This window comes from Fusarium fujikuroi, chromosome FFUJ_chr05 (assembly GCF_900079805.1).
Source record: "Fusarium fujikuroi IMI 58289 draft genome, chromosome FFUJ_chr05".
In the NCBI taxonomy this organism is placed as follows: Eukaryota; Fungi; Ascomycota; class Sordariomycetes; order Hypocreales; family Nectriaceae; genus Fusarium; species Fusarium fujikuroi.
In genome coordinates, this window is record NC_036626.1 from 708,902 (window position 1) to 731,238 (window position 22,337).

Below are 22,337 nucleotides of genomic sequence, written 5' to 3' on the forward strand. Positions count from 1 at the left end.
GGCTGCTAGGGCATCTCTTATCCAGGCCCTCGCTCATCCCCGCAAAATACGCTGTAGGAATGGATCCAGCCTTCTGGTGCCCCCCAGGCCTCAAAATGTAAAATGTAAAAAAAGGACCAGAGCCCACGACAGGCGAGATTCCGGGCCTTGCTTGGCTAGATCCACCCCCAAAGTTGCTTTTCACTGTGCGCGGGATGCCTTGTTCGGTACCGCGAGACATGTCTTGATTGCCACTGTGGATTGCCTATGATCCTCTGATACTGTGCCACTGAGGCTCACTATCTTCCACTGACGGCACAGTGCGGCTCAGCTTGGCAGCAGGGGGCGTTTGCCACTCCCCCCCCCCTTGGAAAAAACAGAGCCCGCCACACTCCCCACCTCCTTTCGCTTCCTGGCTTCACCTGAGGCTCCATCTATTCACTCCCCACTTACAGGTCGGGTACAGCCTCTGCCTGTGTCTATATCCATCAGCCTTCCCCCCGAAATCCCCTTCCCCGGCTTTCTCTCCTCTCTCTCTTGATATTTCATATTTGACCATCACGAGATTCATCCCGTCCCAGCTATTAACGTTTTTTTGCTTTTTCGTTCACGAGCTGGACCTCATCAAACTATTTTGCTTGACGCAATCAAACCATCTCACACACAAATCTTCCATCCCTTTGCAAGAGTGACACCTGCTTTATTTACCAAGGCGCCATCTCATTCCAGACACAAAAACAAAGGAACCACCATCAAAAAATCACAACAACAACAAAACAATAACATATAACTCTTCACACAATCCACTCAGAGTGAATTCTTCTGGCAAAACAAACCAAATCACATCAAATCTTGTCACCATGGCTCACACAACCGAAACCTACTACTATTACGTCCCCAATCTTCAGGCCCTCGACCCTACAGCTCGCGAAGTCGACCCTTCAGCTTACGCCTGGGTGCAACCCACAATCATCGAGGATGAGGATCTTACTTTTGGTGGAAAGGCTTTGAGTACCTGGTACGAGGAGGATCGTCGTCGCCACAGCAGTGGCAGCGATGAGGAGGAACGACGTGGCCGTGAGCGTGTGCGAAGAAACTACTCGCGCTCCGGCAAGTCGCACAAGAAGTAAATACATGTCTCTCCTCCTCTAGAAGCAAGGAAGCGAATGCGGTTCTCGACATTATGATACCCCTTTAGACAACCGACACCTGCACCTTTACTCACCGCCGCGACAACACCTTGCTCTCATCGCCATTACTCCTCACATACATTTCACCATCACAACCAACTCATTCACTCGACATGTCCACATGAAACGAAACTATAGACACTTATATCACCAAACCTGTACCACCTCTTTTCGCTCTCCCAACCGACATATTCTTTGGCATAGCATTCAGCATCACGACCGGGAAGCGCATTTAGATTTTTTAGGGGGGGGCCCAAACCCAACTCCCGTGGACATTTTGATTCAGGCGTTTTTGTTTTATTTCCTTAGTACCTCTCTCTGCATTTGGGATACCCCCCCATGTTGGATCACTTGGCTGGTAGTCAAGACAACGTGGTTTAGAGCGGGACTTGGCTTTTACGGGCAGTCTCCTTGTGGGATAAAGGAGAGTTGATTTGACGCGGGACTGGTGGTGAGACCGATAAGAGGTAGCACCCACACTGAATGGCAGAAATACCATAACTTAACAATACCTACATTGTGTCTCTTGATGTGAATGTGACGGTCAGCTAACGAGCACCGCGCTCAGCGCACTTATCGCGTAACTGACAGATAGTATGTGGCATTTGACTCGCGTCATGTTTTACAACGTTACAGTGCTTCATCGTCTACACAGCTAAAAGGGCGTTCGCATCATGCCCTGTATGGCAGATGATCTCCACATGAGGTCACGCACACAGTCATGCCACGTGCAAATCCCATCAAAACCCCGATTCCCTTCTGTGCATCAGCAAAAGTCGACGTTTCATTACGATTCAGGTTTTTTGTCAAAAGAATCCCATGCTCGTTTAATGACGTCGTTGATCTTGTGAAGTCGATCTTGTCCCAGCGACAAAGTATGTTTCATGCCGAGGTCACCAGTGTCTCCAACAGTTGATGATGATCAGAGAGGGGAAATGTCAAAAAATCGATGTGGGAAAGATCGGTTTTTGATAGGTTTGCCACCTTCTGTTGCATGACGAGGCATGGTTGCTCTCCCGTTTTGTCCTTATCTTTTAACGGAGGGGCCCCGGGGTTTTCGAGTCGTTCGGAGGGAAAGATGAGATTGGCTTGGCAGTTGGGGATTTTGTTGTGGCGAGCGTGGCTGTGCGTTTTGTATGATCATGACTGTTGGAGGCACAGTTTTGTTGATGCCATTCCGAGGTGCCGAGTGGGAGATTCTGGACAGGCGACAACAATTATTTCGAATAATCTTTCATGCGCCCAGCATGTAGTTTGGACGTTGCTATGTGGCTTACTAGGCTGGATCAGACCGGCGATGTGATACTGGCCTTTTGTGTCATTGCCATTGAGGAGTTGTGGAAGCCGCTGGTGTTGCTACAACGAAGATGTTTTCACCTTACCGCCGTAACAAGTGAAGGTATTCGCGCTTGAATGTTTGCTCGTGGCCGTTATGTTCTTGTTGTTGATCGACATGCCCCATTGTCTTCTCCTCATCAACTCCCTCTCGTTCTAGACCACATCGACCTATGCTGATCCCTCACGGCACTGGATCTAGACCTACCAGATCACTAAATTAGGTATGTCCTGGCCATGCCAGACCCGAGCACTCGGTAAAGCTGACCTAAATCTGCTTGGTGGAACGGGTTGCGCGATGATCCGCGGTCGCTAGAGAATGCTGCATTGTGCCGATCCTTTACCCGTGTTTCACGATACTGGGAGTGTATCCGAGAGGTGGGCGATGAAAATTATGGCGCAAAGGCTTTGGTGCTTGGGAGAAATGGCAACGACGAGTGTCGGCAACGTTGGTTCTTTGTATTGATGCGGCAGACAGTAGTTTGGCACAGTTGTGCGGCCTGGAAAGCTCCCGAGACCGCAGCTGGTACCAAGTATCGTATCTCACTGTCTCTCAGTCTGCGGTTCATTTGAGTGCGAGTAAAGTTGACTTTGCATGGCCGTTAGGAGTCGGAGTGTTTGGAGAGCCTGACGAGGGTATCGCCATCGAGCTTGATCAGTACCACACAGTCGATCGTGTTCGAGCTTTGGGCTACTTGAAATGGGATTTATATGAGGTATACGCGTATTCATGTGCTCAGTAGAGATAATCAATGGACGGTTCTCCAGTCAAATATTGTAGTTTCCCTTCGGTCTATGCTCAGTGGTTGGCTCTTGAGAGTGTCATGTTAGATGTTATCCTCAATATCTCAATACTGAGCCTTGTATCTATGAAACAATTAATAGATAGTTGATTCAATAAGAATAAGCTTTAGAAATTCCTCGATTTCCCTTGTTGTACCTCCTTTCAGGCTGACGATTTGCATAGTGTAGCTGGAGGACTCTTGTATCAGAAATGGAGCTCAGAGCAGCCGTAGAAGATGTACATGTGGTAATACACTCGAAGAAAACTGGCTTATGAAATTAGATGTAGGACTGGATCTAATAGCGAAGCGTCTCTGAAAATGAATGCCCTACCTTCACTGGGCATATGCTTCTGATCCCTCCATTTCTTCTCGGCTACTGCGTAACTCACTCTAGTTCTGTGACCAGCCTTACGAGGAGAAATCACTGAGATATTAGAAGTTCTACTACAGATAGAATACAAAGACACATCAAGACCACGTCGTTGTCTAATGGTTTGCTACAAGTGTTGCCTGACATTCTGCTCTAGCCCGGCCGTCAAGATAGGAAACCGTATCAGAGACGGCTCCTAGGTAAATGAGAGAGGATCTAAGCTACCTGATATGATAGGGAACATTGCGAGTATAATTTGGGTAGCTAATGTTTCAAACTGCATCTACAAAGGTGATGTCGCATATGAAACACAGTGAAGCGGTGATGAAAGTGAAAGCATTTGTTGGAGCTTTGAAGGTGTTCCGACTTTCAGCATACCAGGTGAAGAAGAACTAAGCTTAACATCATAAATGACAATGCAGCCAATTCTATTACCTGTCATTGATGGCTTACGACCTGCGGGTATAGAGCATGCAAAGATGATCTGATCCGAAGCGCTCCAGGGTATCATGGTGAGCAGGCACCAACATCAACAGGCCTCCAACACCAACAACACCGCGACACATTCATCTTGATGGGTTTACCCTCCCCTCGTGATCAAACAGCCTGCGACATATTGTCTCTGCGCCAAATCGCACGACAAAAACGCCCAGCGACAAATGCTGCCTGAATCTCATGCACCCCAGAAACCACCACTACAACCGGGCGCATCTGCCCAACGCCCAAAAACACAATTGGTCACTTTCTCACGAATGAGGCTCAGCTCTGTGCTACTATGTACAAACCACCACCAACTCATTTTTCGCAGGCTTCAATAGAACCATGCAGGTTATGCGCACACTCCGCCTCTTTGCCGCCCAACCCTGGTTCAGCCGTAGTATGAAAATGGAACCTCAGCTCCTCGCGGCGGTTAATTCTTCCACTTCTTCAATTGTAACACTACCTTGAAAATGCCGGCTAGAATACATGAGAGTTGCGTTGACTTTCGGGTGATAATATGGGATAAAGGTGAGTAATTGAGATTGAGATTGAGGGTGTTGCTAATGGGTTTTAGGGAATGAGAAGTGGCTTCGTGAGGATGTTCCACCGGGGGACTTTTATGGGGGGCAGATACCTGCGCCGTGGAGTGAGTCGCATGTTATAGTCGTGTAAGTATTCTCGCGTTGGGGTCAGGAATAATGCTGATGAGTGCAGATTCGCGGATGCAGATAAAGTACGCGATTGCCCATCGTGTAAGAAACGCTTCACCGATGTCTTCTGCATGCCTGAGCTCTGGTGGTCAAGCTACAGCCGTCGATCAAACGGCTATTTTGGAAGCGAGACATTCCGCGATAACAACGGAATGATCACAGCATTAAGTCAACCTCCCTCTATTCATCGAAATCCAGGCTTAGAGTACTGACATAGGCAGATACGTGGTCACGATTCCTCGTCAAGCAATTGCACGAAACCAGCCATCAATGGCATAAATTCAACATCCTCACACGCTGGATTAAAGATCCCCAACAAACAATCCTTCTTGTATTCGAAGCACCCAAACAACTCCGTCTACGCGATAGATTCCCTGATCCGCTGCTCATAAACTCCCATAACGACACGCTCAGCGACCCCTTCTGGTTCTATCCACGGCTGTTCGAAGATCTCTCTCTTCTTCAAGATAACTCCGTCTGGGCAGTTCGCGACCACGTTCGAAGAATTGAGAAAACAGATCTTACACAAAAGCCTGAACCTGAATATCGACCTCTGCATGATACAGCTAGACATGCTATTCACGTCTCGGAGACACTGGAAGTTGCGGAGAAGACTATCACGGCGATCATACAGCAGCATAGTGCTTTTGAGGCTGAAGTTGCCGGGGGAAGTAGACCTGCAAAAGCAAAGTTTCGACATGTCGGTGAACGATTGCTCTGGTACATCCATATCCTGCAAAGTCTACGCTGCAGAGCCTCCGCGAACAAGGAACGGCTTCTTAACGAGATCCAACTAGCATTCAACTCAGTAGCGCAGTACGATTCTCGCATCTCCGTCAAGATCGGTCAGGCGACTCAATCCGACAGCGCAGCTATGAAGACCGTGGCTTTCGTGACACTCACATTCTTGCCTGCGACTTTTATATCAGCGTTGTTCAGCATGTCGTTCTTCAAGGTTGACGATGACACGGGAGTCTGGAGTGTGAATGAGAAGTTCTGGGTGTATTGGGTGTTTGCGATTCCAGCGACGCTCTTTACCTGGGGGTTGTGGTTGTCGTGGCAGTGGTTTTATAGACCGATTAAGATTGGGGAGGAGGAGAAGCCTGTGAAGAAGTTTGGAGATTTGATTGGGTTTCTGAAACGGGGTGGGACTGACGAGGAATCCCAGATATCATCTTGAGTTATTGAACAGGGATGGGTCGCATGATATGGTTGGATAGTGGCATTGTGACTTGGATAGCTGGTCATTTTGAGAAGCAAATGGGTGGCCTTATGATATATGTTATTGATGAACTAGAAGTCAAAATTGATTGCGTGCTATTTTCCATGTACTCATATCTCGTTCCTCGTTCCGTCGTACGTATTGCTATAATCCAAGTGCTGAGATCCCAAACTACTATCACATGTTCTCAAAATCTCAACAACCAAAGACGCCAACTATCGATCAAATGAGTGCGTTACACCTGGCCCCAACATCATAGTCAACAGGCTGAACAGGATCGACCGTCACAATAGAAGCTGGCTTTGCTGAGGCCTCATATTCCTGCACAACGACTGGTGCCGGCGATGCAGTTGTCTCTAACACAGGCGCCGGGCTCGACTGAACCGTCACCTCCACCACAATACTATCCTGTGGCGCTGGTGTTGACACCTGAGGTACAGGAGCCGTATTGTCCCCAGTTGCTAGGCTGGTACCAGCCAAGACGTCGTTGCTACCGTACCCGCCACTGACAATGAGTGTAGTGTTGTCTTGTGTCCCTGGGACTTCGACCAGAGGAACGTCGCTCGTGATGATCTCAGGCTGGTTGTTTTGAAGGAATACCGGATACACAGGTTGCTGCGCTTGGGTCTGGGTTGTGAACAGTGGTGCTGGTTCGGCGGCATAGTCGGGTACTGAGTACGAGATGGTGACCTGCTGCTGAGGCATTTGAGTTGGATCGTAGACGTACGGCTGGGTAGGGTAGTTCTCTTGCGAAGTGACTTGATATACAGGCTGTTCAGTCAACTGAATGGGAGGCTCAACGACGGTCTGCTCAGAAGTAATGACTGTCTCATAAGATGTTGTCTGCTGAGCCAAAATTGGCTCTTGAGTTGAAGTAGCTTCGAACGTAGTCTGCTGCTGGACTTCAAAACCGGGTTGCTGTTCGTATGTTTGAGTGTACTGAACCTCCTGCCCGAAGGCTGGTTGACCCTCATTGATAGTGTAAGAAACTTCAGTCGTAACACTGAACTGCTCGGGTTGCTGGCCAAAGGCAGGCTGTTGATCAAATGCAGGTTGTTCAAAAGCTGGCTGCTCAGTCTGTACCGAGTACTCAAATGTCGACTGTTGCTCAAAGGCGGGTTGCTGGAACATCGACTGCTGATTATCTTCAAATGAGAATGACTGCTCAGGCTGTGAAAAAGACGATTGCTGATAGTCGAAGCTTTGCTGGAACTGTCCCTGTTGCTGGTCTTGAAATCCGCTCGAGTCATCACCTCCAAATCCGAAGTCCCCATCATCGTTGCAATTGTCGTCGTACTCGCCATCGCTTCCGGAGCCAACACCACTGAAGCTGTTGACTGTGTTCAGCATGCGACCCATCTTTCTCCAATTTTTCTTCTTGCCAAGCTTTCCGACCTGTCGACTTGCCATCTCAACACCTTGACCAGTGAGCCTTGCTGCATTGACCGTCGCTGAGAGGATGCTATCGCCGACGTTTTGCGGCTGATTTGGTTGACCAGGTCGTGCTTTTCTCACAATGACCTTATTTCCTTGCTTCGTCTGTCGTGGCTGCTGGCCCGGCCGATCCCACGTCGATAACCCAAGTTGTTCGTTGATGTAAAACGGCGTCATGTCTGGCGTTCTCAATTCTCTCCAACCGTCAGGCAGAGAGTTGGCAGGCTTCACCCATGAGCTCGTCCCCAGTCTCTTGTTGAAGTAAAATGTTCGACCATCAGGTGTCTTGCGCTCATCCCAGCCAGGTGGCAATCCAGAGAACCCAAACAAGGCCGCTGCCGTGGGCTTCAGGTGTGTCTTCAAGCCGGTCGAATTATGAGTGTACCAGAGTCGGCCAGAGACGTTCTTTCGAATGGTCCACAGTTGGGTTGTCGCATCTTGAACGGAAGATTGAACTCGCGGGTCGGATTCAGTGGCATAGTAAGATTTATCGTGGCTGTGAGAAGCGTTGACTGCATTGGAGGTGAAGCACCACACACAAAAGTTCGTCGTGATATGTGCTGTGCTACAGATGAGACAGGTGTAGACTGATACGTTGAGGGGGATTCCTGGGAGTGTTAGCAACAATAATGGTTCACTCAAACGACCCTCTTACCCTTTCGACAATGGTTACATAGCTGAGGTTGCCCAGTGGATGTGCGTCTCAAGTCTGCCGCAGGAGTAGCTTGAACAGCCGGAGTCGGCTGGATCGCTGGAGTATGCTGAGTTGGATGATTCTGCTGACCCGCTGGGATTTGTTGAGCTATCGGGGCATACTGAGCCAGGTGAGGTTGCTGGTGAGGTTGTTGTGCACCTGGAGCATGCTGAAACGCTGGAGTCTGCTGGGCCGGAACATGTTGAACTGCAGGGGCTTGCTGGCTCACAGGTGGCTGCTGGCTCACAGGTGGTTGCTGAGCCGTGGTAGGAACGACATTTGGCTCCCATCGTGGAGTGCCCGCAGCACTTGGTGTAGCGACTGTGGTCGCAGGTGTTGCGATACCGGCGCTGCTACCGCTGATGCTTCCGGGTCTGCCGTGATCGGCCACAAATGAGCCTATGTTGCTGTTGGCAGTGTCAACTCGATGGATTTGCGGAGCTGGGCTCGCAGGAGATTGCTGTGGTTGTGTTTGGTGAGTGTTTGGCGCAGTCGTTTGAGGAGCGGGGTTTGGTGATGGGTTTGTCGGGCTGAAGGGTTGTTGCTGAGGATGTTGCGCTTGGACATGCTGCTGTGGAAACTGGTGCTGTTGCTGATATTGTTGTTGCGGCGCTTGTTGGTAGGTTTGCTGATACTGAATTGGTTGTTGGTGGGGTTGAGGATGTTGAGGATAAGGTTGGCTTTGCTGTTGCTGCTGCTGGGGAGGGTGCTGAGCAGGTTGCGCTTGCTGGTGCTGAATTGGCTGGCCCGGATGTGCTATCTGCTGAGCCTGGTGAATCTGCTGTGGATTTTGTTGGTGATAAAGAGGTTGAACCTGCTGCCCAGGATGATACGACTGAGGTCTCTGTTGTTGAACATGTTGCTGTTGCTGCGGATTGTGAGGAGGATACCCAGCTTGCGGATGCTGCTGCTGAGGAGCAGGTCTATGAGGCAGCGAAATGCTCTGGCTCGGAGCTCCGACCGGTTTCCCAACAGGTTTCCTAGCCACAGATCTCTGATGCATCAAAGGCTGAGGCGTTGTTTGTACAACATTACTCTGAGGCTGTGGAGACGCCATCTCGACTTACACCAGAAGACACAAGAACAAGGACAAGAAATGACAAGACGGGAACCCCGCTTGGCAATGCATCCTATTTATTGCTTTTATTCCCCTGTCCATCACAGGACTTTAACCATCGAGACCTGAAAGAATGTTTCGTATCTGCCTGTGCCTCTTCTTTTCTTTCTACCCCTCTATCTGGTATGTGCAAGGGTCCCTCAGCCGCAAATCTGCAACCATTCACAACGCAGGTTGGTCGGCTTCGTGGCGCGCTATGAGATGCATCTTGCTTTTTAGGGGAAAGCTCGAGGCAGATTTGGGACGAGGGCGTTTTTAGTTGCCGTTGTTGTCTCCAATGTTTGGTGTTTATGCGGCCCAGTTCCGCTGTGTTTAATCTGTAGCTGGAGGTAGTTGTAAAAGAATCGCTATTGATGAGTGGAGTAGTGTCGATATGGAGTTTCAGATGAGGTCGCATAGTATCTTCCAGGCTTTAGCGATTGATTGTGGCAGCCATCCATACACCTAGTATATTGCAAGCTAACTAACAAATTAGTATAAAATTAATACATTTGTCTAAGAATAGAAAAGGGTAACTAGCCTGAACCCTGGAACTACCATAAAATGCGTGGGGTATGAGGATTGCGAATGAGTGTGCTCTGGGAACAAGAAAACTGGAAACTTTGATAAATGATGGATGATGAAGAATAAAAGAAGTTCACTAAAATTATGAGAACCTACCTAAGTCTTTTAGCAACTTAGGTAGGATTGAGAGTCCTAAGTTTTTCTTGTCGAGAAGCAGGCATGATACATCAGTCCACGGGCCACGCTTTCATATCTTGATGAACCCTTTCAAACTTATTTCCTTAGTCGATAACTTATCTCTTACAGTCCCTCAAACGAACACACGCATCCGACACTGACTACGTTAACGGAGTCCTTCCCATCGAAATCGATGTCTGTCCATGCACGTCACTGATCTACCAATGGAGTCCAACACACCATGTGAGAGATGCGGGGGGCTGCAGATTGGACCAACATTCTCGTTTATCATCCGCAGCCTGATTCTATTCCCCGCACTTCACCATCACGAGAGGAGCTAGGTGAGAAAAGAAAACTAAGGACCTCGATCCTAAGTTACAAAAAGATTTAGGTAAATCTAGCCTAAGCTTAGGGGACTCTTTGCTAAGTTTGTTTTGACACCCTATATCAAGGTCCGGTGTTTTCTTGCTCCCTGAGGAGGAGTCATGTCTGGACTGGAAGGCCTAGGCATCGTTGCAAACGTTATTGCCGTGGTCGACCTGTCTCTCAAAGTTATCTCGTGGTGTTCCAAGTATGCTCAAGACGTCAAAGATTCCAGCGACGCTCGCGCCCGGCTTCTGCAGGCAATCATCACCCTGCATTACGAGTCTGGGAAAATCCACAATCTGCTCACTGGAAAGAATGGCAGCAGACTGGAAGCTTCTCAGAAGCTTGCCCAGGCTATGGGAAGCAGCAAGGTGAAATTACGCGAGCTTGAAAGTCTGCTGTCCGACAATTGTTCAAGCCTCAAATGGCCGCTGCGAAAGGACAAGGCTGAAGCTGCTATGCGGAACATCGAAAATACGACAAAGACCCTATTGGAAGTCCTTCAAATTGACACGACAGGCATCATCCTTGACATCGATGATAGAACAGAGGCCAGCCAGCGAAGGGCTGCAATCGATCAATTGCCATATGTCAGTGATGCAATTTGGGACTCACATGCCGAGGAGCATAATACAACCTGTTTGGAGAACACCCGTGAGAATGTTCTGCGGACGATCATGGATTGGGCTGAAGACGCAACTGACCAGTCGAAAACGGTGTTCTGGCTGAACGGCATGGCGGGCACTGGAAAATCCACCATCTCACGCACAATTGCTCGCTCCCTATCCAAGGCTGGTGGGTTAGGCGCGTCCTTCTTCTTCAAACGTGGCGGACTGAAGGAAGATAAAATATCCAAATTCGTCCCAACGATTGCGCGTCAACTTGCGGCAAGCCAGCCGGCCCTCGAATCTTATATCTATAAAGCGGTCCTTCATGATCCAACTATCGCGAGCAAAGGCGTCAGAGCTCAGTTCGAAAGACTTATTCTGGAGCCCCTCTCTCAAATTTCAATTGAGACTCAGGATAAAAAGCCTATCACTATTGTCGTCGACGCGCTGGATGAATGCGAATCTGATGTTGATATTCATCTCATTATTAACCTCTTTTCTCGCGCAGGAGAAATAAAGCAACCACGAAGTAGAATTTTTGTAACGAGTCGCCCTGATCTTGCGGTTCGTCTAGGTTTCAACGACGTGCAGGGAACCTATCAAGACCTGGCCCTTCACGAGATATCCCCTCAAGTAATAGAACAGGACATATCAACATTCTTGCAACACGAAGCAAATCTGATCAAAAGGAGATGGGATTCTTCAATTGCCGAGGGACGTAAATTGCCAGCCGACTGGCCTGGAGACGCCTGCATCAAGCTCCTCACAGAACGGGCAGCACCTCTCTTTATCTTCGCCGCAACGGCATGCCGTTTCATAGCAGACCGCAGGCATGGCAGCCCTGACGAGCAGCTACAAAGATTCCTGGAATCTTCGGCTGAAGATACTTCGTCTCGGATGGAACTTACCTACGGGCCAGTCCTCGGTCAGCTGCTTGGTTCGCATTGTTCCAAACGCAAGAAGGAGACGATCATTCACGAAGTCAAGCGAATCGTCGGTACCATAATTAACCTCGCTACCCCTCTATCATCATCCGCACTTTCGAGACTCGTGAAGATTGACCAGAAAACGGTTGATGTCAGGTTAGACTTTCTCCATTCAGTTCTCAGTATCCCTTGCTCCTCAAGTGAACCCATTCGAATGCTTCATTCATCCTTTCGGGACTATATGATGGACCCAGATAATGAAGGCAATCCCTTTCGGATCAATGAGAAAAAGTCTTCAAGAGAGCTAGTTGGAGATTGTTTCCAAGCGATGGAGGGCCTCAAAACCGATGTCTGTCGCCTGGGGATTCCAGGCCAGCGGCGTTCGACACTAAGGCCCGAGGTTATCAACGACCGTCTACCCCCGGAGGTTCAATACGCATGCATTTACTGGATAGAACACCAGAGGGTTGCAGGAATTGCTTCTGGAGATGCCGCTGCCATACTCAACTTTTTGGAGAAGCATCTACTTCACTGGATTGAAGTCATGATCCTCCTCGATGGGGTTTATTTGATCACCGGATTGATCAGGAGTCTCAAATCTGTCTTGGAAAGAAAGGTAAGAAAAAGTATAGACTGAGAACTTTCAGATCGCTAAGACATCATTTGTTAGTCTGCCATTGAACTGAAGTTGATCGATTTCCTCGACGATGCAATCAGATTTGTTGACACGGACACTGAGGTAATCAACTTAGCACCCTTACAGCTATATCACTCTGTTTTAGTGTTTGCTCCTACGAACAGCATCGTCCGGAAGACCTTCGTCGCTGAAATACCATCATGTTTGAGACGTGTGACAGGCGGAAGAACCGACTGGGATCCACGCCTGCGTTCGTTCGAGAACTCCGCGCCCACACTGTGGCACCCCGGAGACAGACGCTCTACCGTATTCTCACCTGACTCTGAAGAATTATATTCTGTATCCAACAGAGAATATGCCAGAGCTTGGAAATGCGACACAGGTGAATTTATCGAGTTGTTGGAGATAGATCAAAACTCTTTGATGGCTCTTTCTCCCAATGGAAGATACCTAGCAGTGACCACCCCTGAGCACAAGATAAGCTTATTCTCGGATACGATAACACATATTCTAGAGCTACCACAAGACAGACGTCTGGGTGATTTAGCTTTCTCACGAGATTCTGCACTACTATGGGTATGCTCAATCAAGGGGCAAGTGAAAGCCTGGAATGTGGCAACAGGGGATTGCGTGAGAGATCTCAAATGCCCGTGGGGCGTGGAAATTGAAACCAACCCTCCCCAGACCTACAGGTGTCAGTTGAAGTTCTCACTGAATCAATTCACCGCTCTACTGATTTCGGACTATGTTGATGCGCATGTTTGGTTTCCTGAACGGGGTGAGGAAGAAAACTCCTTTCACATAGCGCTTTCCAACGATGCCATTGACAGCCCCAGTGGCTTCTCGCCAGATGGGAAACTATTGGCCACACCTTCAGCACGAAATTCTGTAATAAAGATCTGGGATATCTCAACAGGCCAGTGTGTCTGGGATCTGAAGGAGGAGGATGGTAGTAGCATGAGGGACTTCGTCTTTTCTCCAGGCTCAGACCTCCTGGCGACAGTGTATGCCAACGAGTCAATATTGGTATGGGATGTACGGAGTGGGAAGTGTTCAGCAAAACTGAATGTCGGCCGTCGCCTCTCCTTTCCCGGTATTTCATTCTCACCCGACATGGACTTTCTCCTTTTTACAAGTAAGCGAGAGGATGGGCCGCACAGCAACATGGAAGTGTGGAACTTGAAAGCAGAAAGCTGTGTAACAATGATGAGATGCCATGAGGGGGATATATATCATCTTTTATTTTCTCCCAATGGGCAGACCTTTGCTTCTGTGCGAAGAGGTGGCGGTGAAATACAGTTATGGGACTGGCCAAGTCTTCTCAAAGAGCCTCTGGAGGACTCTAAGGAAACGACGTCACTCGTTCTATCGCATGATGCATCAACAGTAGTAGCGTCATATGGCATTCACGAATTGAGAGCATGGGATGCTGAGACAGGTGAATTGCTCCACGAGATTCGCACCAAGGACCAAATTTCCTGTATACGGTCTTACGAGTTTTCCCTCGATTCTACATTTATAGCAACGGACGGATGGGATGAAGCGGCAGTATGGAGTGCACGAGATGGCAACTGCGTGTGGCATCTCAGTCAACGTGACGAAAGGACCCGAGTGCATTTCTCACCAGACTCTCAACGTATAGCAGTAGGTATGCAGGACCACCTGGAAAGGGATGGCCCTTGCATTCAGGTCTGGAAGCGGACCAATGGCACATTTGATCTCGAACATACCTGGAACGAGACCTGGGCTTATGACTTTTCATTTTCTCCGAGTGGATGCCTGTTGTTCGTTAATCACGGAAAAGGGATAAGGGGTTTCGACTGTGACACAGGCGAGCTTTTTCATGAGATACCATTTGACGGACACGAGATCACCTTGGTTTCGATGGCAATTACCGAGGATTCTTCTACCCTTGCTCTTGGACTTCCATCCGAGATTCAAATATGGAACCTTGAGTCAATGATATGTACCAAAAAGTGGCGAACTAACTCAGGTTCCAATTTAATACTGTCTTCCACGGGAGTGCTTTTGGCTGGCCAGGTGAATAACGACATCCGAATCTGGGATTGGACGACTGGGGAGATACTTGCTGACATCAAGCTTTCTGAAAACGACTGGAAGATCGATGCCTTTTCACCAGATAACTTTGGACTACGCACTAATTATGGAGTTATTCCAATGAATCTGGGAACCGTCTCAAGCCAGTACCTCACACCAACGTTCAGACTCAGAAAAGACCGCATCCAGTGGAAGGAGAACGATTTGATCGAGCTACCACGTGATTTTCGAGGCGTTCGGACTGCCATATCGGCGACAGATTCGGAACTCATTGTTGCATTTGGATGTAGCTCGCAAAGGGTAACCATTCTCCAAATCTCGGAGGATGAGGAGTTAAGACGGTTACTTCCTCTGATCGAAGATACTTGAGATTATCTCCACAAGGATATCGACATTTCTCAGCTTCTCGATAAACACCAACACATCACTGTTGATTACCTCAACTCAACATGCTTGCCTTGTCTCCTCCTCTCTTCCTCGCACCTGTCCTGTTCTTCACACCCGACTGGCGCCTCCTGCCTCCATCTTGCGTATTGAGCTGCCCCTCTAGCACTAGCAAAGACAGGATCAATTACTGCTCCCCCCTCATGGACGAATGATATTTTTTCTCCGCTATCGCTTGCGCTCTGCAGGTACCCGTTACCTATGAGCGCACTTCGTAAGGCTTGAAGAAAAGCCGGATGTGTCGCGTTCTCTCCTGTCAGCAAGATTGTGTCGAGGCGGAATCCTTTAGGAACTGTGCCGCAGAAACCCCGCAACCTTTGGATCACGCGAGCCCAGAAGTCGGGTTTGTCCTCAGCGGTGGATAGACTTAGTTCAAAGTCTACAAACGTCCGGTCACCGCGTCTGGGCTGGAGATCCGTAAAAGCAGACCAAGTCCTGATAATATCTCCACGTAAATCGGTAGGAGTGATTCCCACGACTAGGGTTGTTTCCAAAGGGACATTGTCCTGCTCCTCCTCACATTGCCAGATGTTTTTATAGTGTTCACACAAACCCTTCCCATGTCCCGCGAGAACAGCATATGATTCAAGAAGCTGACTTGGGTATCCGCCCGCAGCGGGCAAAGGAAGTACGACTTTTGGACGGGGCAGACCAGCGGCCACCCACGGTCGAATACGCGCGTGTTCGAGCGCGTCCCAGAGGTCTGGTTCTGCCAGGCCTTGGATTCGGGAGTGCGACACAGCGACTCTATCCAACGGACTCGTTACTGCGGCAGAAGTCACGTCGCGTAACGAGACAAGCATGGCGGCGATAATGCCGACATCAGGCGTAGCTGGCCTTCCGATCTTTTTGTTGAAAAATCGTCGTAACTTCTCCCATCTGGACAATGGTGGAGGCGGAGGAGAATTGGCTGGACGCTTCATAAGTGCTGCATATTCCGGGTTTGCAGGAATTGACGCAATGTTTTCAACAGTGCCATTATAGAAGTGCACAGGAGAGGTCCTAGTAATTAATTAATTGGTTTAATTATCCAATAATCAGGATCAGAAGTCAAGGTCAGTATACCCAGAAGTTAACGAGAGGCTGAATCCTATGCCTGGCGCATCGTGAACACTCACGGGTAGACAATCAGCGCAAGTGGGAAAAGGCTCAAAATAGTCACCAGAAGCCTTTGCGCTACCAATTAGGCTAAAGAGAAGTGCTAAGCGCATGGTGCGACTGAAAACGACAGGATATTTGCATGAAGCGTAATGGAAGAGATGTAAGACAAGGTGCTTGACAAGCTTGAGCGTATTCAGTCACACAAAAGGTCACATGACGGATTGTATCACTTACACACAGCCATTCAACATGTTATATAGCAACCAGCCCCAGTATAGTGAATAAAAATAGTGAATCAAAGAAGAGTTGCTAATTGCGTATATCTAGTTTATGTAGCCTTCATTTGTAAATAACAAGCCATCTGATATCATGCGAGAGGCGGTAATTGCTCAAGCTGGAGTTGGTTGACTTGTGTTGACAATCAGGGCAATCCGTTTTGAGGACAACACCGGATATTTGCTAGCTAGCAATCATCAAAGCTCATTCAACATCAAGCACAAGTTGTGATTGATATTCAAGCCTGTCGCAAATCCAGAGCGGGCAGGAAACAATGCGAGGATGAGCTTGTTTGAAGTACAGCCTGCTCTGGAAACAACAAGCACCAGACCACCTCGTGCCTGATATAGTAGGTAATTGCGCAATAGTAAAAAGCATTAACATATACAAGCGAGATTGTTGCCTCTTTGCTATGATATCAATTGCCGAGCGATATTCGCCAAAGCTGGACACGTAAGCTGTTGTACTACAATCAAGCACATTGGGGCATCACAACATGCTTGACCTTCGCAAACCGAGGCTCACAGAAGAAAACCACACAGAAAACTCTTGAAAACTAGGAGTGCCTCAGAAGATCAAGGAAAAGCAAACATGTGCCTGGCTGACTATAAAAGCTGCTCTTCCTCTCGCCCTTAAACTCTCGTCCTTCATCATTATCCAGCACCAGCAACACCAGCACCAATATTCTCTCTTATCATATATATTTAACAAAGACAAGACTGTCTCCTCGCAAGACTTCGAGGAGCAAGTTTTCAGGGCATCTTCAAGACTCAGGTCGCGGCATCACAGCTCTCTCGGACCAGATCCCATGCTTCAAGGCCATCTTGACTCTCAACTCGTACGGAGAGATTGAATCGCAAGGTATGAGAGTGATATTACAATGAATGAAAATCAACGAAGCTTAGTAAGACAGGAATCCGTATATACAGTTAGCATCCCACCTTCTGAGTAGTCCCCTGCCACGAAGTGAAGATATAAACGTAGGTTAACTCTTTTCATTCTACCATAATGCGATAGCGTCCAAGTGGACCTTTAGCAAGTATGATTAGGTGCTGTTTGCTAGATAGTCAGTGTCGAGCCAATAGCCCAGTGCATAGACGCCGACGGTGTCAGTGGTGATAGCAATAGGTTAACATAGTCTCAGATAATTTACGTTATGTCGAAGGCATCTCATGATGGGGCGTATATACAAGCACGCTGTGGACGTCGATCTCGTACCAGCTCCAACACAAGCTACGGTACCACCCGACTATATACGCCAACAACACTCAAGGCAACATCATGGTGTACGAGTCTAAGCTCGAAGGCATCGACCGGATGCGCTTCCAGTTCTGCATCGTGGATGAGGCCCACAATGCGAAGCGGGTAACCGTGCTGTGAACAACCTCCTACGCCAGTTCAGCTGGGATTCCCTCATCTGGGTCAAGAAGTCCGAACCAACATCCCACCTGGTGGGTGGCTTCTCACTTAACATACCCCGACAAACCACGATCCAACGCAAACATCAAACACATGATGAGATTGAAGTCACCGCCTATATTCTTTACCTGTTGAGAATATTCTGAGCGTGTCACAAACCGTGGCCCTAACAGCATCATGCTGACGAGTGTCAAGCGCTACGAGAAGCGAGAAAGGCACGAAACTCCGGCCACATCTTCTTTGTGCGTGTTGGAACCTCTATGGGGAAGGGATGAGAAGACAGGGTTCAAATGCACTACGTCTCCAACATGATTACCTATGAGCCGATGGCTGCTCAAATGATAGGCAATGCATCCCGCCTGTCTTCCTGTTCTTCCTTCCCCACCAATATTTGAGCAACTCACATGTTGCAGACTTCCACGAGCCAAATGGTGTCAAAATTGGTCTATATATACAGAAGATGTGTTCGCAAAATGAAACTCATTTCTTCATCCAATGGCTGATGTCATGGCGACCAAATGAGAACCGGGAAGACAAAGATCTCCCTGACCATATTACTCCATAAGATACGTATAAGAGAAATTAGGTAAGTCAAAGAAGAAACGAGTCTCGGAGCTGAGGTCTTGATGTAGCTCCATCATCGAAAGTAACGGCCAGAGTTTATAGACACTCGTTCCATGAAGTCCACAAAGTTCAACGCTCCACGTTCGTGGCAAGTAGCATCACAAGATGCCGTTTCAAGTGGCATTCGCACCTTCTGACCGCGACGAATTACAGTTGACTCTGATGATAAGGCTGTTAGGTCTATAGCCCCAAAGATTCCTCGTAACGTGCGTCTCTCCCCTCTGTCCACCACAGCCTGGATGAGCTTCCTTATCTGAAAACCGTGCTGACCGTATATCTCTCAAACAGGAGCCAAATACCTCAACACCTTCTGACAAGGGTCTGAGAAAGAAGGTACCAGAGGCTTACGACCTGGGTTGTAAGGTTATAAGCGGGAGCTGCACTATTATATATTCTTTATCTGGAAGCGCAAGTACGCCGAAATCGACTGCAACCTACAAGATTCGCGAACGAACGGAGAGCTATTCCGAATCTACAGCATTCTGTTACCATATGGTTGTTTCAGCACCCCCACCCAATGCAAGTTTATATATCGAATGGCACAGGGTCGCAAACCGGAATCAGGCTTTGTGGATGCCCTGCTAGGGTCTGTAAGACAGCCATCAGACAGGCACAGGCACAGAGACAGGCGATTCGGTATAGAAGAAGATATACCGAGAACGTTCATCAGCTTTTCGACTTGGAGATCAAGATGAACGAAATCATAAGATATGAACGACTCGGTCGCCATTGACGAAAAACACCCAGCTGGACACCCACGTATCGTCGCCATGCTCTTGGTACATGTTGCCCAGGTTATGTTGTTTTCTCCCGAAGTTTGGGACCCAGCCCTCCGTTTTCACCGAGACAGCGAATACCCCCTAGGATTAGGGTTAGGATTAATTCACCCACTTATATACAATACTTTAGTATAGTCTGAAGCCATAGGCTCACGGGAAGTATCGTCAAGTTACCAGTTCTTGCCCACGATGGCCTCGGATGACTAGAGCTAGCGTTATGAACTGCTCGGTGCATCTATTTCTCAGGAAGTTATCTCTTGCGATTCAAACGGACCCATCCCTCCAGGTCCTCGTCTAGCACCCAGCAGAGTATGTATTCCACCATAATCCCTATATTCAGGCAGAAGTAAAGGTTGTACACATTTTATGAATCAACTTTTCCTCTGATAAGTCTTCTGGGCAATGTTAAGTATGCGTCTCCTGAATTCGGATCTTGGTCGTAGAATAGAGACTGGCTAGCTGTGGCTAGGTAGACGAGATGAGCTTTCATTCGGGGAGATGACTATCTTCGCTTTGAACTAGAGCATCCTAGAAAGGCAGTCCTTGTTCGAGTCTCTATGGAGTGGAACTTGATGAAGCCCGGAACTGCCTTCAAAATGGCGTGTGTCGAGTTCCAAGACGTCCCCTTCAAAAACACCTGGATATGGTCGAACATCAGGACATCACACTACTTCTACTCTAGAATCATACATACTATACTATACTCACATTTCCATCTTGAGCTTTTGGCCAGAGGCCACGAGTAGGAGCCGCAACATATAATACGATCATTTCAGCAGAAGACAAAGGCAAATATATTCCTATTGCTTCGCTCTTCAATTGGACAAGCCTGGGAGTGATAAGCGGAATGGTTTGGGCTCTTCGAGCCTCGCTGATGGCAAGGAAATCCTTGAGAAAAACTACTCGCAATATGGTTGTCGACCAACACACAGTTTGAAGGAACCATTGAAGAGGCTTGGCGGTGTCACGTCCGCATGGATCCTCTCCATGATACCTTTCAGGCAGTCGATGTGCGTCTGCCCGCCCCCCGTCCCTCAGTGTCTTGGAACCCACAGAACATTCCGGGTCAACATCGCCAGGCATACGATCAATCAGCTTCATCTTGATCTAGGGCGAGATAGAGACTCCCCAGGCTGGATACAAGCAACACTCCAGTCCGACGGTAAGTGAAACTCCTACAATGCGGCGAATGAGCAACCTGTGGGTAGTTACCTCTGAAGGTAACACTTTGGCAAGAATACAAAACATTATGTGACATAAGCTTCGGTTACTGACTTGAATATTTCAGGGCGCTATCTATCTCGACACCCTCAGCAAGCGGCTCACCATCCTGACTATGCGGTGCTCTGCGCGCTCCAATTTCAGAGGAAATGAAACAAGAATATATTTAGCAGTATGAAACCTTTGTAAGTGCTAATTCGAATTATCAGCTGAACATGACTGATGTAGCGCCTGAAGGCATACGAGAAAGAGAGCACTATACAAGGACAAGAGGGAAACCCTAAAGGACATATTTCGCTGTGGAACGCCAATTTCCTCGTTGACGATGTTTCTCACTACTTCTTGCAAGCATAAGGATCGTCTCGACCAGCGACCGCCTCGCCCTCAAGCTGATCCCCGGATCTACTCTGCACTGCGAGATACCAACACTCGCTTGAAAGCAGCCACCAAACCTACGCTTTGAGGAAACTTTACCCCGTATGGCGAAGATCGGGGCCGAACAGGATCTTCCCAACTTCATCAAATAACACCAACAAGATTCCCAAAGCTGAGGCTCGGGAACGAGAACATCAATTACATATACATAAATGCTGTGTTGAGTAACAACTCTCGAGAAGCACCCTTCACTAGTCGATCCACCAGGAAGCATCGATTGTACGAGGGCATATCGTAACCAACAATGCAAAAAGCCACTTCAACACGATACCAGATGTATATTATAGCCGGCAACCATTCGTTGCTGGCACTCAATTATCACGTGCGTGCGTGATTATTCTGGAGAGCGGGAGGCATATCTCTGTGGAAAATACACCCCTTGCAAGAAGGATCTACTCAAGGCACCGGCCTTTACCTTGTGGTTTCAGTGCCCAAGGCATGGAGCTTGCGTGGCGACGCTCAATGATGAGCAACACTCGATTAAAGTCAAATTTTATGATGTAGTGGAACCTCATCTTCTTCAGCAGATATGTCTGGTCCAACTATTTGAGGCTTTTGCACAAACGGATAATTGTCAACAGCTTTTCTCTCCCGACGAGTTCCTCCCTTTTGAGGAGTATGGTCCTCTGTGCGAGGAGACCAACCCGGAGAGTTGGACCACCTCTCTCGAGCTGCAGTTCCAGAATGCTCGCTGCTGCCCGCTCGAGCCGTAGTTCGAATATCCCGTGACTCTCCTGCTAACGTTGAACGTACAGATGCCAAGGCACTCAGCAACATGGCCCGAAAGCCTCTCCGCGAGGCTGCTCTGCAGGTTACACTCAGGAGGATTAATTCGAACTACTATTTGATCAAACACAAGTGGCTATACTGGAAATTATATTATTTAACAAAGCTCTGCGCCCCACCAACTCAAGGGACAGAAATGCCTTTCCTTAAGGAAGAAGAGCTCCGTGCTCTTCACGACAGAATCCAAGACCTTGAAATGCAGGTCAAGGAGGCAAAGGACCTAACCGCGGTCCTTGAGTCTAACCTCAAGACCGCCAGAAAATGCGACGTCAACGCTAGCAACCCTAGGTCCACCCCTAGACCCATGGCCTATAAGACCTGGTCAGCCACTATAAGGATTACCTCGATGAAGTCAGCGACGACGAGTGTCACAACTTGCGAGGTATAAGCAAGCTCTTCACTCATCAACATACACTGGCAGCTAACCTTTTACTCGAAAAGGAAATCACCGATACACATCATGGCCGATGAACTTCTTCGGCCCTCGGCTCCCATCTTTTCTTGTCCACCCAATATCATCCTCCAAACTTCACCTTCACTTCCACGAACAAACACTGAAAATCAGCTCAGCAAGTAGCCAACGCGAATATGTACTCGGGCGGGACACATGATAAAGGCAGTGACCGAAGCCTGCAACTCCTCCTCGAGAGAGAGAGATAG

The 22,337-nt window shown here is 48.4% G+C and overlaps 6 protein-coding genes; 4 read left to right on the top strand and 2 right to left on the bottom strand.

Moving 5' to 3' along the window:
* Positions 1-839: 839 nt before the first annotated feature.
* Positions 840-1,109, top strand: FFUJ_06965 (uncharacterized protein; the record flags this gene model as incomplete). Its single annotated transcript, XM_023577165.1, has 1 exon — positions 840-1,109. One exon carries the CDS (start codon positions 840-842, stop codon positions 1,107-1,109), a length of 270 nt encoding a protein of 89 aa, XP_023430276.1.
* A 3,500-nt stretch (positions 1,110-4,609) lies between these two features.
* FFUJ_06966 (uncharacterized protein) lies at positions 4,610-6,029 on the top strand (the record flags this gene model as incomplete). XM_023577166.1 has 4 exons in its annotated part: positions 4,610-4,667; positions 4,714-4,807; positions 4,854-5,017; positions 5,071-6,029. 4 exons carry the CDS (start codon positions 4,610-4,612, stop codon positions 6,027-6,029), a joined length of 1,275 nt encoding a protein of 424 aa, XP_023430277.1.
* A 264-nt stretch (positions 6,030-6,293) lies between these two features.
* On the bottom strand, positions 6,294-9,256 carry FFUJ_06967 (related to tpa inducible protein; the record flags this gene model as incomplete). XM_023577167.1 has 2 exons in its annotated part: positions 6,294-8,113; positions 8,161-9,256. The coding sequence occupies 2 exons, from the start codon at positions 9,254-9,256 to the stop codon at positions 6,294-6,296; spliced, it is 2,916 nt and encodes a 971-aa protein (XP_023430278.1).
* Positions 9,257-10,482: 1,226 nt separating this feature from the next.
* Positions 10,483-14,961, top strand: FFUJ_06968 (uncharacterized protein; the record flags this gene model as incomplete). XM_023577168.1 has 2 exons in its annotated part: positions 10,483-12,513; positions 12,568-14,961. 2 exons carry the CDS (start codon positions 10,483-10,485, stop codon positions 14,959-14,961), a joined length of 4,425 nt encoding a protein of 1,474 aa, XP_023430279.1.
* A 65-nt stretch (positions 14,962-15,026) lies between these two features.
* FFUJ_06969 (uncharacterized protein) lies at positions 15,027-16,247 on the bottom strand (the record flags this gene model as incomplete). XM_023577169.1 has 2 exons in its annotated part: positions 15,027-16,038; positions 16,102-16,247. The coding sequence occupies 2 exons, from the start codon at positions 16,245-16,247 to the stop codon at positions 15,027-15,029; spliced, it is 1,158 nt and encodes a 385-aa protein (XP_023430280.1).
* Positions 16,248-21,813: 5,566 nt separating this feature from the next.
* FFUJ_06970 (uncharacterized protein) lies at positions 21,814-22,148 on the top strand (the record flags this gene model as incomplete). XM_023577170.1 has 2 exons in its annotated part: positions 21,814-22,059; positions 22,119-22,148. 2 exons carry the CDS (start codon positions 21,814-21,816, stop codon positions 22,146-22,148), a joined length of 276 nt encoding a protein of 91 aa, XP_023430281.1.
* Between the last annotated feature and the right edge of the window lie 189 nt (positions 22,149-22,337).